The 15,614-nt window shown below is 41.0% G+C and overlaps 1 protein-coding gene across 9 annotated transcripts in view; it reads left to right on the top strand.

Moving 5' to 3' along the window:
* Positions 1-15,614, top strand: part of syne1b (spectrin repeat containing, nuclear envelope 1b) — a 65,841-nt gene that overhangs the window by 6,596 nt on the left and 43,631 nt on the right. For 6 of the 9 annotated variants that reach the window (XM_026339328.1, XM_026339327.1, XM_026339323.1 and 3 more), the window contains 33 exons: positions 638-699; positions 3,163-3,258; positions 3,959-4,042; positions 4,881-4,973; positions 5,166-5,344; positions 5,447-5,643; positions 6,238-6,347; positions 6,924-6,956; positions 7,236-7,343; positions 7,446-7,583; positions 7,956-8,120; positions 8,235-8,347; positions 8,437-8,605; positions 8,694-8,790; positions 8,879-8,899; positions 9,222-9,424; positions 9,520-9,684; positions 9,793-9,945; positions 10,033-10,176; positions 10,581-10,748; positions 10,833-10,991; positions 11,068-11,232; positions 11,443-11,577; positions 11,784-11,942; positions 12,242-12,450; positions 12,545-12,653; positions 12,790-12,954; positions 13,222-13,389; positions 13,496-13,672; positions 14,258-14,398; positions 14,498-14,658; positions 14,739-14,889; positions 15,372-15,599. In XM_026339328.1, the coding sequence (XP_026195113.1) occupies positions 638-699; positions 3,163-3,258; positions 3,959-4,042; positions 4,881-4,973; positions 5,166-5,344; positions 5,447-5,643; positions 6,238-6,347; positions 6,924-6,956; positions 7,236-7,343; positions 7,446-7,583; positions 7,956-8,120; positions 8,235-8,347; positions 8,437-8,605; positions 8,694-8,790; positions 8,879-8,899; positions 9,222-9,424; positions 9,520-9,684; positions 9,793-9,945; positions 10,033-10,176; positions 10,581-10,748; positions 10,833-10,991; positions 11,068-11,232; positions 11,443-11,577; positions 11,784-11,942; positions 12,242-12,450; positions 12,545-12,653; positions 12,790-12,954; positions 13,222-13,389; positions 13,496-13,672; positions 14,258-14,398; positions 14,498-14,658; positions 14,739-14,889; positions 15,372-15,599 (4,625 nt within the window). The remainder of the gene's footprint in view (positions 1-637; positions 700-3,162; positions 3,259-3,958; positions 4,043-4,880; positions 4,974-5,165; positions 5,345-5,446; positions 5,644-6,237; positions 6,348-6,923; positions 6,957-7,235; positions 7,344-7,445; positions 7,584-7,955; positions 8,121-8,234; positions 8,348-8,436; positions 8,606-8,693; positions 8,791-8,878; positions 8,900-9,221; positions 9,425-9,519; positions 9,685-9,792; positions 9,946-10,032; positions 10,177-10,580; positions 10,749-10,832; positions 10,992-11,067; positions 11,233-11,442; positions 11,578-11,783; positions 11,943-12,241; positions 12,451-12,544; positions 12,654-12,789; positions 12,955-13,221; positions 13,390-13,495; positions 13,673-14,257; positions 14,399-14,497; positions 14,659-14,738; positions 14,890-15,371; positions 15,600-15,614) is intronic. The other 3 variants (XM_026339332.1, XM_026339324.1, XM_026339325.1) reach the window with 2 other exon arrangements.

The following is a 15,614-nucleotide window of genomic DNA, read 5'->3' as shown; positions in this document are numbered from 1 at the left end:
GAATAAATTGGTAGGCGACAAAAGAGGCTGGGGGTGACCTAAACAATCATGCATGTTTCTTCTTAACACACAGGGTTTGTGAAATGTTGGCAAAAATCTCCTCCCCACACATTCTCTAATCTCCTTGTATGACCTCTTTTGAGAGCACCTCCCAGGAGCATCTATTGTACTAGCACTGACAAGCTTGTGTTAATCACATGCCACACATCTAACCATTGTAAAAGTCGCACTTCTTTGTATTTGGTACAGGTGCAGTAATGCTACTCAATATCACAGAGGCAGTGTTAGCAGTATGAGGTTAGATAAAGCTTGCAGAGGAAGTCCTGCAAAGACTATAAATGACAATGGTTATAATTGGACACAAGTATTTATGTGTTTTTTATGTTTCTGTGGTAACTATAGACTATAAATCCAGCAGGATCCATATTTTGAATCAAAACAGACACTGCAAAAGCACACATGTGAAATTACTTATGATAAAATCCTGTTGCATTTGTTCTTTTCATATTATTGTGTGTCCTCTATGAGTATTACCAGCTGCTCTGTCTAAGTATCAGGCTTAGGGCGAGACTGTCAACAGCCAGAGCATGTGGCATCTGTCATGGATTGACATGCGCTGTACGTCCTTCTTTTTCAGACGAGCAAGAGGCGGTGCAGAAGAGAACCTTCACAAAATGGATCAATTCTCATTTAGCAAAGGTAAGTGTTAATCTACATCCATGTTGCCCATTGCTTAGGTCCTCCACGGCATCATTTTCCATGAGTTGCAGGATTTTTACAACCTCATTAGCCTTATGTTTACAAATGATCAAAACAAGTACATCATAAATAAGCAGAAAGCTGTTTTGGCCGCTTGTCATGATTATAGTGCTCGTCTTTGGACAGTGGTATTCTCCTGACCTGAACTCACTGCAGGACTAGCTCTGCCATGAAACACTAATGCCCTAACAACACTGCACAACATAATTACATTAACCAATTGACTGTAAATAATGGCATCATTTACCTTGTTTCTTACCTCTTCACAATTAATTCATAATTACATTTTGCTGGATGTAATGATGGGGAAGAAGCACACCCTCTGTACAGCATAGTATACCAACAGTATGATGTCCTGAGAGGGGAACGTTTGAAAAGGTCATGGCAGAGACTGCTGCTTGTTGCTTTGCTGAAAAGCCATAACAGAGCTCTTCCTTTTTTTAAAGAATCTCACCAGGGGTATTTATACTTGGATCAACTTCCATACCACCAGTGGAGTTTGTTTGTGTGCCCATTTTGGGGGTGTAATGGAATTATTCAGAAGCCGGTGTGTGTGGGGGGTGTGTGTATTAAGTGTTTGTGTTTTTTCCTGTGCGAAATTGCGTTGCTATGTGAGTGGGTGCTGGGTAATCTGTGTAGTGAACGTGTATGTGTATGAGTATTTGTGGGCAAGATTGGCAGGGACACTGGTGCAGGATGCAGATGGAGAGCAAGAGGGTGAGGACAGTTCCCTGCAGGCAGTCGTCTGCTTCTAAGGTTCATGGGTGGAAATTACAGGGTAGTGAGTGCACAATAATAACACATAGCTTATGCTCACATGCTGTATTACATCACACCGTGACCCCGAAGTAACAGAAGCTTTATGAGATTAAGCACACAGCAGTAAGATGAAGCTCAGAGCTGGAAAAAACATTCAGAAAGTGACCCGACGCTTCCCCAGACATTATGCACAATAAGTTGTCGGAAATCTTGTAGCTAGCATCAGCTAATCAGACACAGATTCAGGGTGTAGGTTTGGCTCCTGGCAAAGAGATTTGGTGTAGAGGGCTCTTGTTGAGCCTAAGCTCGAGCATTCCCTCTAAAACTTTAGAAGAATCTCAGTTATGTGGTGGGCCAACGTAGAGTCACTCTGGAAGTCTATTCTTCATTATTCATGCACTGCACCCAAGCTCACTCACCGCGCATACCAATAGGACTAATGTAGTATAAGCTAGATCATGAAGGAGCTCTCAGTCATACTGTATTTACACTGCAGACAGCTCATCACACAGAGAGGGAGGCTTGTTTTACAGGAATGTCCACACTGCTTCTCATGTGCAGTCAAGGTTTGTTTTCTGCACATTCAGTGTCTTGCAATAGTTTTGTGTGCTTGAATAAATATTGAATTCTGGTTTTAATGGAGCTTCCTTTTTAAAGGTAAAAGTTTGTATTATCTACATTGAAACTTCCTGCAGTCGTCACAGTTTCCTTTCAGCCTCACTGTCCATTTCCTCTGATATGGTGTCACTAAGCAGCTTTCCAGGGATTTTTAACACTTTTTCCACTCTCAGGAAGTCTCACATGACTCCATCACCCAGTAAATTATTTTTCCAGGGTGTGACTAATTTCCAAATGACAGAAATGATTTAGTGATTGTGCATATTTGAAGTATAATTGGAAAATTTTTATTACTTTTTGATTAAATATGTCTAAAATAAATAGAATTAGATTGAAAAGCTTTAGCATATTTAGTTTGCTGTACTATGTGTGACATGTCCTGTAAAGAGTTGTTGTGACAAGAAGATAGAAAGTACAGAATAACAAGACAGACGCTTGCCTCTTCACACTGCTTTGCCCCAAATAGGCAGCCAACTGCATCCTGTCATGGAATATGTTGAGATGTGAAATGGCCTGTATTCAGTGCCAAATAAAGAGCTCCCATGGTGAGCTTTCCTTTTAATTAAACCTTCACGGTGCTGAATAAATACACATCTGTTTCATTGACTCACACGGTGATGTTTGTATAATACAGTAAGTTATAATGCTGTCATCCATCTTGGACACCGCAGCCCTGTAAATGTGTGGATATGATATCAGGACACAGTATCCAGTTAGGGTTAAACGAGTACCGTCGCCTCAGGACTGGGCACCAGGCCACTGCTGAGGAAAGGACACCATCTTTTTTAGCTGCAGGGAAGCTCTGTGGTTGTTGCTAACAAGCCTGTTTCTCACAAACAGCATTTGGTTTCTCCTCATCTCTGCTAATGGGTTAGAATAACAATAGCCTTTCACACTATAGAATTAGCAGAGCATTACTTCTATAAATGTATGTGCCTCTATAAATTGGTTTATTTCTAATCACAAGAAATTCTTATGATGTTTTGTTTTGTTACTGCATATAAATCTGTGTCCTCTCTTCACCAGCATAAACCACCCCTAGAGGTTAACGACCTTTTTGAGGACATCAAAGATGGGGTGAAGCTTTTGGCTTTGTTGGAGGTGCTGTCTGGCCAGAGACTAGTAAGTAATGTTTTAGAATCACTTTCCAAAAGGTTTTTTAACACTGGGACAGATTCCTTTAACATCCTTAAATCACTCTTTGTACCCAATGGTTTACACAAAATCATCATACCCTTCTACATGATGTTGACTAGTAAAATTACAAATGCAGGGATGCTCCCTCCCTTTCTTGTAAATCTTGTAAGTTTGGATAAAAGTGTTGTTCACATTCACATTGAGTGTGGATCACTGCACATAAATTACAGGCCCATTACTTAGATCTGAGCTTCCCCACTGTGAGAAGCTGTTATCACTCAAGTCTCCCTCTCTTGCTGTCTTTTTCCTGACACAGACACATATGCCGGCTCAGACTTTGATAGGTGTTCGGTAATTAGACCACTCTTGTTGGAAAACTGGCGTGTCATCTGTAAGGCTGTTAGTTGGTAAATAAGTCAGTCGTACTTCACAGTGAACGCTGACTAATGATTTCATTTGGTGCTTTCGGAGGTGCACCCTGCTGGTTTACATCTGCCAAAAAATGGAACAATGATAGATCTATTTGGTTTAAACGTACAGTATGTTAGAAAGCACAGGATAATATGGCCTCTCTTAAAGGAACAGTAGCTCCACCCTTCTATCTTTCTGTGCAACTTGTGACAAATACATATTCTTTCAAGGGATTTTCACCTTCTGTCCTCTGTATCTCGCTCTTTGTCTTTAGCCTTGTGAACAAGGCCGTCAACTGAAGAGGATCCACTGGGTTTCCAACATTGGCACTGCACTCAAATTCCTTGAAGGCAGGAAGGTAAGCATTCTGTCATAGCATCGTTTTGACCTTTTTATATGTTTTGAGGTCATTCGTACATTTGTTGGTGCACATAAGGTGTGTCTGTCTGCACAACATGTGCCACTTTGAGAGACGCAGCAGCTAGAAACAGGACTTCTTGATTACATAACCCATCTCTAAATCCCCTGGCTGTATGAAGCCAGTGTCCCACTTTCATTTGTGTTCCCCGAGGACTGAGACTTACATTGTTGTGATCTCTCTCCCATCACGTGTGCCTTCAGTCTGTGTATCGAGGATCTCCGGTCAGTCACCATTAAACGCCCTGTGTGATTATGTGCTGTGTGCATTCTTTTCTTTTGATGCACGGTGTGTACAAAGCAGTGCTTGGATACAGCCATTCTGTTTCTGTAGAAGTAGTCGTTATGCTTTTCTGCTGACATGCATTTTGATGCATTTTGAATAGAACACTGGTTTCTGATGGCGTCTGGCTTCTTACAGTTCACAAATGCTCAACTGTAAATATGAACATTGCAAATTGTGACAGTTCTGCGGTACGTCTGCTTTTCCTTGTATGCCTAGATGAATGCACTACTCCTTTTTTCATCTGGTTCACTCTCACTGCAGCTGTTTCTGCCTGATTGTTTTGTCTATATAGATGCTTCATTATTACAGTTTTTAACCTGCATCAAACTTAACTTTGATGACTTACAGGTAAATAAAGTAAATCTTGCAATATTCTTTTGGACAATATTAAACTCAAGGGGCTCTCTGGTTAAATCAGCAGAAAAAAACACTTTCGAACTGTCTGGCAATGACTTATTTTCATTAATAATCCTCTGCTTGGGTTTTGTTTCAGATCAAACTTGTGAACATTCATGCCACTGACATAGCAGATGGAAGACCCTCAATTGTCCTTGGGTTAATATGGACCGTTATCCTCTACTTCCAGGTAATTCTACATCTGTTGATTCTAGATTTTGAGAACTGTGCTCACACTGTGCACATCAGATTTATTAACAAAATATTAAATCACCAGAAGTTCAGTAAATAAGTGCCGTATTGATATTATATTTAATTTATTCCATATTGCTATGTTCACAGTGCAATCTACTGTTTCCTTTTCTTGTTGTTTCTTAACTAGATTGAGGAGTTAACCAGCAACCTGCCAGCCCTACAGGCACTTTCTAACAGCAACTCTTCTGTGGATAGTATAGCCAGCCCTGATACAGAAGGCCCTCCCATGAAGAGGAAGGTGGTCAACAAATTTCAGGGCAACGCCAAAAAGGCCCTCCTCAGATGGGTGCAGTGCACCGCAGCAAAGTACGTCTTACAGTCTAACCTGCTTGTAGGTGTTAACAAATGTTTGGTTAAGACACAAATCCATACATGAGATGTTGTAACTGGTCGGTACATGTTTTCCAGGCAACATGGAATTGAAGTGAAGGACTTTGGGCCCAGCTGGCGTGATGGTATTGCATTTCTGTCAGTGGTGCAGGCCATCAGGCCAGACCTTGTGGACATGGAGGTAGCGCGAAGGAGGAGCAACAGGGACAATTTGGAAGATGCTTTTGCACTTGCAGAAAATGAGCTAGGCATTCCTCGTCTGCTGGATCCAGAAGGTGCCCTTGACTATTCCTAATGCTTACATAAATGGTTCCAGTGATGTACAGTTTTCAGGGAAAATGTGTTATAAGGTTGAAAAGCGTCAATAAGCCTTTAAACATAACAACAACATAAAATACATTTTACAGGTTTTTATGTGTAAGCAAATACTCATTTAATTCATGCAGCACAGGCCTTTGACAAAATGTGTGCTGGAAGGAGACACCATCCAGAGGACTGAAATAAACTTAGTTTCGTCTAGTCTGTGGATCTGAAGGAGTCTGCAGTGGCTCTGCAGTCCTGTCTTGTCTAGCAGAGTCGTGATGCTGTATTGCATAAAGCGCTGCACTGAAATGTCTGTGCTTTCTCAGGAGATTAACCCTGATTTCAGGTTAAGAATGGAGCAGACATGTATAATTAGCTGTTAGGCCTGAAGAAAATTATCTTCATAAGGACACAAAATTAACTTAACTTAATACCAAATGTGTTAATGCTGTCATTTCTGCTCATTTCTACAACTATGAGGCTACGAGTCAATTCATATACTGACATGATAGTTTAACTTTTAGGTTTAATCTTGTGCCTCTGTTATGGTTTGTGTTTTTCTGCAGATGTAGACGTGGACAAGCCAGATGAGAAGTCCATCATGACATATGTGGCTCAGTTCCTCAAGCATTACCCAAACCCTCACCACTCTGAGACCGATGGGCAGCAGGATGAGGTAATTTGTTTAAAGTAATGCAATATGTATGTAAGTGCATAAAACACAGTGATACATGGCCAATTTTTGGGAAGACGTGATTGTGTTAGTTGTTAATACTTGATAAATACTAAAATCACTGTGTTATTTTTGATCATACCATCCACCTTTCTTTTTTTATGATGAGTTTATCATCATTCACTCAAAATAATTGAGAATGATTCTATGCTTGTTGTTTGTCACACAGAGCTCATAAATGGAATAAATGAAAGAAATCATAGCATGAACACAGCAGTAATAGAATCACGTTATTATTTGACAGACTGCTTTGTTTCACACTCATTTAATTTCTCCGTCTGCTTATGTTTATGCACATTAAGCTGCTTCTAGGCTCAATTCCCACTTTTGCACTGTCAGTGCCAGTGCTGCAGGTGAGAGTTGAGGTCACGGCGCGGCATGCTTTCTGTGTGGACTGTAATCCCACCTCACCCTCATCCCTCATTCCCACCCACTTTGCTTCTTCCTTTCCCTTGCTGTTCTAATCTATTTTGTGGTGTATTTGAATCTCTTTGCCTGCTTTGCTGCTTTTCTGGATAGTTTGGTCCCCAAGATATAGAGCAAATGCTTGAGGTATGTTTCACTAAATTGACTAATTAATTTACTTAAACATACTTTTACTGTCCATACCACTTTGCATCTACTTTGATGTCTAAAACTAATCAGCAGAGGTGGCTTTCTGTAGAGTCTGGTAATACCTTAGTAGGTTAAGTCTTTTTTTCTAATCTTTAACTCGAGTGTTTCTAGAAATTCAATCCTGTGTGAAGGTTTCGGTGGCATGCTAGTCAGTAAAAAGGATTAAAATCAGTGTGCTCCCTCTCTAAATCTCAGCATTATGCTTGACTGTGACAGAGAGAGGAGCGAAAGATGCTGAGAGAGCTGAAGGTGTTTTTAGACCAGCTGGAGAGAGATGTGCTGCGGGCACAGGGAGCAGAGGGAAACCTCACAGTCAAATATCAGGTGAGTCAGGCCTGGAAAGACACAGTGCACTGTTACATAACATCCTGCTTTAACAGAGACATATATCACCTCTCACCTCGCGTGTGTCCTTTTATTCTGAAGGCATTTAAGAGCTTCCGTGTACAGTATGAAATGAAGAAAAAGCAGACTGATCCACTGCTGCAGCCGGTGAACAAGGAGGGCAAACTGTCTGTGGACCAAGCTCTGGTCAAACAGGCCTGGGACCGTGTGTCTGCAAGGGTAATTGTACTGCACAACATTTTTTTTTTATTTCTCAATGTGCTTCTCTCTGCCAAAATTATTGCATCATCATACTGAAAGCTATCATAATGAGAGAAGCACAACTCAGGGTTCCTCTATTTACTCACCGCCAGTGAATGTTCAGTGTGGTGCAAGCGTTTGAATTAGAGTTTGTTCAGAGGAGAGGATACTGGAACAGAGGAGCGTTTGTTCATTGCTCCTCTGGACATCCACTGCTTGTCTAGACTGGAATAAAATCTCTTTTGTAGCCCGGTTGCCGGTGAACATGTGGAAATGTTTTGATCAGCATAACCCTCTCAGTGGTGTGGTCTTGCTTTGGTTGAGTGGGTTTTTAATGGCTGTCAATTGCAGCTGCTGGACTGGCACATCCATCTGGACAAGTCTCTGCCTGGTCCTCTGGGAGTGATCGGAGCCTGGCTTCATAGGGCAGAGATGGCTCTCAGAGAGGACATTCCCATCCAGCATGCTCACGAAGAGACAGCCAATGTTCTCCACAGAAAACTGGAGCAGCATAAGGTAACAAACAAACCTTTCATCTGTTTTTGGATAACTACAGAGCTGCTGTTACTTTACATACTGTACAATTCAAAGGAAAGCCAATATATTCATGATTTTGTTTACATTTTGCAGGAGGTATTAAAAAACTTGGAATCACACAGACAAACCTTCCAGCAGATACACAGGGACAGATCTGTGAATGGAGTACCTGTCCCACCTGAACAGCTCCAAGACATGGCTGAGCGGTAAAATATTTTTTATATCATGAAGTAGTTTAATGCTCTGTGCTCAGTGTTTTAGGTCAGTGGTTATTGACCATTTGTTTAATTTGCAGGTTCAATTTTGTGTCTACGTCAACACACGCCCACTTAATTAAACTGGAATTCTGGGAGATGAAGTATCGACTAATGGCGTTTCTCATGTTGGCTGAGTCGAAGCTCAAGTCGTGGATCATTAAATATGGAAGACGAGACTCCGTTGAACTCCTGTTGCAGAGCTACCTTGTAAGTTGAAATCAACAGGACTGTAGCAGTATTATTAGCACTGTCATTGTCAAACTATTTAATGTGTGTTTTTGTGTTTCCATTCCAGACGTTCACTGAAGGCCACCGCTTCTTTGAGCAGTATGAGATAATCTTCACAGCCCTCAAGCAAGCTGCAGAGGTTTATGTAAAGTCTGACAGTTCAAGTAAGAATCTATTTTAATTTAGATACCATACATATAGAGCTATTAATATGAGTAAGTAAATGGTCTTATTATTGATTTCATGTTACAGGGTCTAAGACCTGTAACAGAGGTAAGTCTAAAAACAGTCTGCCAATCTTTAAAACCTTAACTTTGCCCGTCTCCCGTGTCATTTTTTTTCTATCCATGCAGGGCTGCTTTCTTTATAACATACATTTAATCCCCAAAACCTGAAAAACCATAATACTGCATTATGCATGAGAAGTTTACAGTCATTGCATTAGTTATGAGTGTCAATGTAGCATGATCTGTCTGACCTAACACACTATAAAATCAACCCAATGGATAAATGATCTGCAGACATATCAAAGTTGTTTTTTTTTTGTATAGCTGCCCAAAAAACTTATCTAATCCATACAGTATTTTTATTTCAGTTGACGAAGCTGAAGGGGTAAGTAAATTCCTCAGTGATACCACAGCACAGTGGAGGAATCTGGCCTTGGAGGTGCGGAGTGTTCGCAGCATGCTGGAGGAGGTGATCTCTAACTGGGAGAAATATAGCAGCACGGTGGCAGCTCTACAGGCCTGGCTGGAGGATGCTGAGCAGATGCTCAACCAGTCAGAAAGTGCCAAACGTGTAAGTACAGTGACTGATGATAAGTGCTAGTGATTTTAAACAGTATTATTTATAATGTTTGGCTTTTATTTGTTTGTTTTTCTCTCTTCTTATAGGATTTCTTCAGAAACCTCTCCCACTGGATCCAGCAGCACATGGATATGAATGATTCTGGGAACTTCCTTATCGAGACTTGTGATGAAACAGTCTCACGAGATCTGAAGCAGCAGCTTCTCCTTCTCAATGGAAGATGGAGGGAGCTGTTCGTCAAAGTCAAACATGTAAATACAATGTGCTTTAAAACAACAAATGTAGCATGAAAATTATGTAGTCATCAAATTTTAAAAAATTATCAAAACTCATATATCTATCCTTTGTTTCTTCGACAGTATGCAAGAGCTGATGAGGTGGATAAGTTGAGGCAAGACTACCAAGACGGGATTAATACCTTAAAAATATTCATGGATGCAACCAACGAGAAGATGACGGCTCCTGTCCAAGTATCTTTCCTAAACGTCAGAGCCTTTCTTCAAGATGTTGAGGTAAAAAGTCCATAATCTTTCATCTTTCTTTCATCTCTCTTCTGTACAACATAAGGTTATTAAACTGTGTATTCCAACTTCTTGTAGGAAATTAAGCACAAAGTTCCAGCTATGGAAGCAGCTTGTAAGGCAGCGAGCCGGACAGCTCAGCTGTTGACCAAAGACACTCCGCAGGAAGAGGTTTCACAGATGATGGCTGTGATGGCCTCAATCAAGGAGCAGCTGAGCAAGGTTTGTCCATATAGCAATACAGTATTTCACCTTTAAATGTCTGTAAAGTGGTGTAACTTAATAGTAAAGTATATGTAGTATAATATAGTCAAATCTGCTGATATTAAAAACACTGATTTATCTATATTATATAAAAATATTTATTAGATAATTCATATTTATATAAATTTACTTAAAGTGTATGCACAATGTGAACTCAACTAGGCAGTTTTTTTTGTATTTAAAACAGAAAAACAACCATAGAAAACATTGTAATTTATCTATTAACCCAAATACAGCACGTTACTCTATCAAAACCAAAAGTACATTTTTCTTATCAATTGTTAATCTTTTTAAAGCATCTTTGAGTGTCTTTAAAATGTCCACATTACAAAAACTCAGTAAGCATGCTGTCTGCCAATCAGGTGAGGGAGAGGTGTTTGCCTCTGCTGAGGGAGTCCCAGTCTTTATTACCACCACTGGAAGAAATGGAGAAGAACATAACCGGCTTCTACCAGGCACTAGAGAAGGCGAGTCACATCACCAGCACCATCGACTCTGAAGGACCAGTAGACTTTAAACAGAAGTGCCAGGTAACTAAATAATACATGCGTTTTTGACACCATTCAAACTATGATACAAATGACTAACACCCGGCTTAACATTGAATACTGCAGGAGCTGGTGACCTTCACACATAGTTGTAAGAAGTGTCTGACAGTGATAGAGAAAAACCACCAGACTATCCAGAATATAATGAACAGCAGTAAAACCCTCCAGCACATGGACATGAGTCTCCTGCAGAAAAGAGTGGCAGACCTGCAGGCCTCTTCACAGGTAAACCTCAAGGCCTATTTCACTGCTATCCAACCTTTATTTGTGTTTGTTAAATAATTCTTCTTTGTGTCTTTAGACCATGATCAAGGAATCTACAGAGTGGCGAAAGCATGTGGAGGCAAACAGCAGTCTCATGAAGAGGTTTGATGAGTCACGGGTAGAGCTAGAGAAGGTTCTGAAAATGGCACAGAACTGTCTGACAGAACGAGGCAACCCAGAGGAGCTGCTGAAAAAGCACACAGTAAGAAAACTGTACCACGTACAGGCACATACAGACTGAACAAAACATACTTCTCTATATAAAAACTACTGCATGCACTACAGCATGTCACAAATGAACAATTGTAATATACAATTAAACAAGAGAATAAGTAGGATGTGTAAATGCATCATAATACACTACGTCTTCTATGCAGTGTGAGAAATTGATGTGAACTGAATGTTTTTGCAGGAATTCTTTAGTCAACTGGACCAGCGGGTCTTAAATACATTTCTCAAGGCTTGTGATGAGCTGACAGATATTTTGCCAGAACAGGAACAGCAGTCGCTGCAGGAAACAGTCCGGAAGCTGCACAAACACTGGAAGGTTGGTGTCTTGAATAGTGAGAGTGAATCAGGATTTTCAAATCATCTGAATTTAGTCAAGGCTGCACAACTTTCTCATCTCATCTAAATGGATAATAAAAGCATGCTCCAATATTAACAACATACATGTTTCATTTGTCTGCACAAATAAAAACTAAACAATAAATAAAACTATATTTGCATTGTATTGTTTTTCTTATTTCCCAGGATATCCAGACAGATACCCCCTTTCACCTCCTGCACCTTAAAGTTGAGGTAGAGAGGAGCAAGCTGATGTTGTCGCTGCAGGAGTGCCAGGCAGAGGTGACCAGGGAAAACCGCCACCTGGCTAGCATGGGGAGCGAGAGGCTCATCAAGGAGCACAGGGTGAGCACAGAGGGGCTGGCTGGTTGGCTGCATTTCATGTATTGATCAACTAAGTGTGAAATAATGCAATGCAAATCACAGCTTGTGCAGAGGTGTGGGAAGATTTGATTAACTTGATCCAAAAGAACTGTGGCTCTGATCTCAATCAACAGCTTTTTGTTGTCTTACTGTATCATTTTTTATTGTGTATGATGCATTAGTGCACATACTATTTGATTGACAAGAGTAAAACTCATTCCATCCTGTATGAACTCACTAGTAAAAAAATAAAATAAATAATAATAAACATTTTATTTAAGGCTTTCTTCAGAGAAAAGGGTCCCCAGACCATCTGTGAGAAGAGACTGCAGCTGATGGAGGAACTTTGTCAAAAACTCCCCGAGGGTGACCCTGCACATCAGACTCTGGAAACAGCGAGAAAGGACTTCTCTGAAGTCCAAGAGGAAATCGAGAACACTCATCAGAAGCTAATGCAGCACCAAGATAAATGGAAGGAGTACAATGCTAGGTACAGTAGTTTTTTACAATGTTTTTACTAAACTTTACTATTTGCACAGTGAACATTTCACAGAGATTGATTTTCTCTGTGCGGTGTGAAATAGGTATGCTGAACTCTCCTGCTGGCTAATATCTAAAGAAAGCCAACTCAGGCTGCTGAGAAACCGAGCCAACGACCCCAGAAAATATGGCCAGGTGAAGACTACCATCACGGTGAGTTAGCCACAACTATCAATGGACCGCCCCGTCGTTGCATCCTTTGTGATATATCATTTATAATTATACTGTGAAACCGACACATGACTCTTTTGACCACATGGGCTGTATTGCAATCTGTTTTTGTGTACAGGAGCTGAGGAATGATGCAGAGCTACAAGAGGGCAATCTCAGCTGGCTAAAAGCCCGAATGGCTGCGCTTATTGAAATCTGTGCTGACAGCGATGCCCAGAGGCAAGGAAGTGCACTGAGCAAGCTCTCTACGGATTTTAAGGGTCTTCTTGCTTCACTCATGGAGGTAAGTGAAACATCAACTTGTTGTTTTGTTACCTGCGATCAGACACAATTCAGACATCATATCTCCTTTGTCAATCTGCAGTAAGTTGCCTAAAAACGTAGGCAATATTACACTAACATGTAATTTAATCTGATGATATTATCATGGCACATCCATTAATAGATGAGATACATGGTTCCTTATGTTAACATGGACGGACATCTTGTACCTGATGTCCAGTACATCTTCTTTGTTCTTATTGTACTGTATTTAATTTGTTTCCTCCAGGCGGAGAAGATGGTGCTGGCTGTGGGGGACTGTGTACAGTTCAGGGAAGAAGTCCAAAGTACTTTGGATGATCTCATTCAGGGGCAGAAAGAGGCTCAGGCTGAGGTGACCAAAATACTGGACTGTCCGACGGTTAGAGAAGCCCAACAACTTCTACTCGTTCACCAGGTGCTGGAGGATATTAATAATCAGCTCTTTAATATAGAATTTAAATTACTTATACCTGGATTTTGGTAAAATAACATATATTTTTAATGTGTCTTTGTTCCCATAGCAACTTTTGAAACGCCTGAAGCTGAAGAGAAAGGATGTCCAGCAGCTGATCACCAGAGGCCAGCAGCTCCAGGCAGAGGAGGGTCTGGGAGAGACCCTCCAGCAGGATCTGCAGAGTTTGGAGAACACGCTCAGCAAAATGGAACAGAATATGGATTCACAGGAGCAAAGCCTTGAGGTGACCAGTGTTACTAATGTATTGGTTCGGGAAACCTTTACAGCTTTGTTTCACAGTGGATTAAATAAGCACTTATGCAAAATGTCCTGAACAGAGGGTAAAGAGCGTGCTGTTTTCTACCGGATTGACTGAGGCTGCACAGTTCCAGTACATGCATTAAGTCAGTCAACACACTTTAATGGGGCTTTTGCAGAATGTAAAGAGAACAGCTGTGTCAGTCTTGAAATGGAAACTTTGAGCTTATCTGTGCTAGGGAGGAAGCAGTATAGTTTCAGGTGAGAGACACTTGGAAAGTTGTAAACCAATGAGATTTGATGTTGTTAAATCTTTTAATAGCTGTGGTACCTTCCCCTAATGCTGACTCATTGCCTCAGCTGACAACACAAAACATGGAGGTATCATCTGCATACATACATACATAAGGATGCAGTTTGTTTTACACATGATAAAAGTTATGCATTTTCTCGCGATATGTTTTATACTGCTTCCTAAATAATACTGTATTTAACAAGCAGCAGCATAGCACATTGTAAATCTTTACTAGCTGTACATTAGCTAATGATTTGGGCCCATTGTCTTTGATAGGTTACACTGGCAGCTTGGCAGGAGTTTGATAACCAGCAGGAAGCCGTGCATGAGTTTGTTAACAAGGCAAGCTCAACAATGGAGAGAGACCTGAACTTCAGCAGCCCAGAGAGCCTGGCTGTTGAACTCGACCAAGCTCGAGTAAGTGGCGTTTTTCTTTAGGCCACCTATTCTGTGTAATGGAAGTGCAGTGTATAAGCAAAACAGAGAATGGTACAATGTGATTTACGTTTTAAACAGGTGTTGTTGAAGCAATGTGAAGCAGAGGCCTCTCATATGAACACTTTGCTGAAGAGAGCAACAGAAATCCAGCTTGGTCCAAAGAACAAGACTCTGCTTTTACAACAAGCTCGTTCCCTCAGCGAGCAAGTGGACAAAGTAGAGGCTGGACTCAGAAAAGAGTAAGATGCATTTTACATTAATCCCAAGGTTTGTTCATAACTATTGCTCAGTGTTTATAATTTCTACTCTTCTGTTCTAGTGTGAAGACTCTGGAAGAAATGAAAACTCAGTGGGATCAGTTTGGAGCCGGGTTTGAAACCTTCTCCTTGTGGATATCTGAAAAGGAAAAACAGCTGGACGTATTGAAAACGTCTACTTTGCCACTTGAGCAACAGATCAACACAGTAAAGGTAAAGTATTAATATGAAGCTACAGACACTGTGTCTTTTAATGTCAGTAATTAACAACCACAAAACCACAGAACGCTGCTGTTAAAATCAATAAGGCTGAGTTAAGGAGATGTTTCTGTAGGAAAACACCAGCACAAGTCTGGTTGAAGTCTGTGGTTTATGTTTGTCTGTGCGGTTTCGGTACCGACAACCTCAAACTGTCTCAATGTACTATTTATAGGTTTGCTTTTAAGATGAGGGTTCACTCTTCAGAAAGCACTCAGCAATGCCACTTTCTATTCAGTGGAGCCCAACTCTATTTAATAAGACTGGAGCAACGACCTCTAGGCTGCAGCCTCTTACCTTACCGTTTACCTACCAAGTTCTCCATCACTGCTCTCGGCCGCCTGGCCTCAGTGTCCATATTAATTGGAATAGTTTAAAGTGCCCTCCACAATTTAACATTACACTATTTATTCACATATCTGTATCTGTGTGTCCAGGCTGTTGGGGCAGAGCTTCAGGAGCGAGCTGAGGTACTTTCTCAACTGGAGGCAGATTCCCAGTCACTGGCCCAGTTTGTGTCTTCAGGGGAGTCCGCTCGCATCAAGGCCCGTCTGACCCAAATCGGCAGGTACTGGGAAGAGCTGAAGGAAAGTGTACAGCAGCTTGATGGACAGTTGGAGGAAAGCTCCTCTCACCAGCAGAAGTTCAAACTGAATCTGGAGGAGGTAAATGTTCAGTCT

The sequence above is a fragment of the Anabas testudineus genome, chromosome 22 (genome assembly GCF_900324465.2).
Source record: "Anabas testudineus chromosome 22, fAnaTes1.2, whole genome shotgun sequence".
In the NCBI taxonomy this organism is placed as follows: Eukaryota; Metazoa; Chordata; class Actinopteri; order Anabantiformes; family Anabantidae; genus Anabas; species Anabas testudineus.
This window is presented reverse-complemented; position numbering and strand designations above follow the sequence as displayed.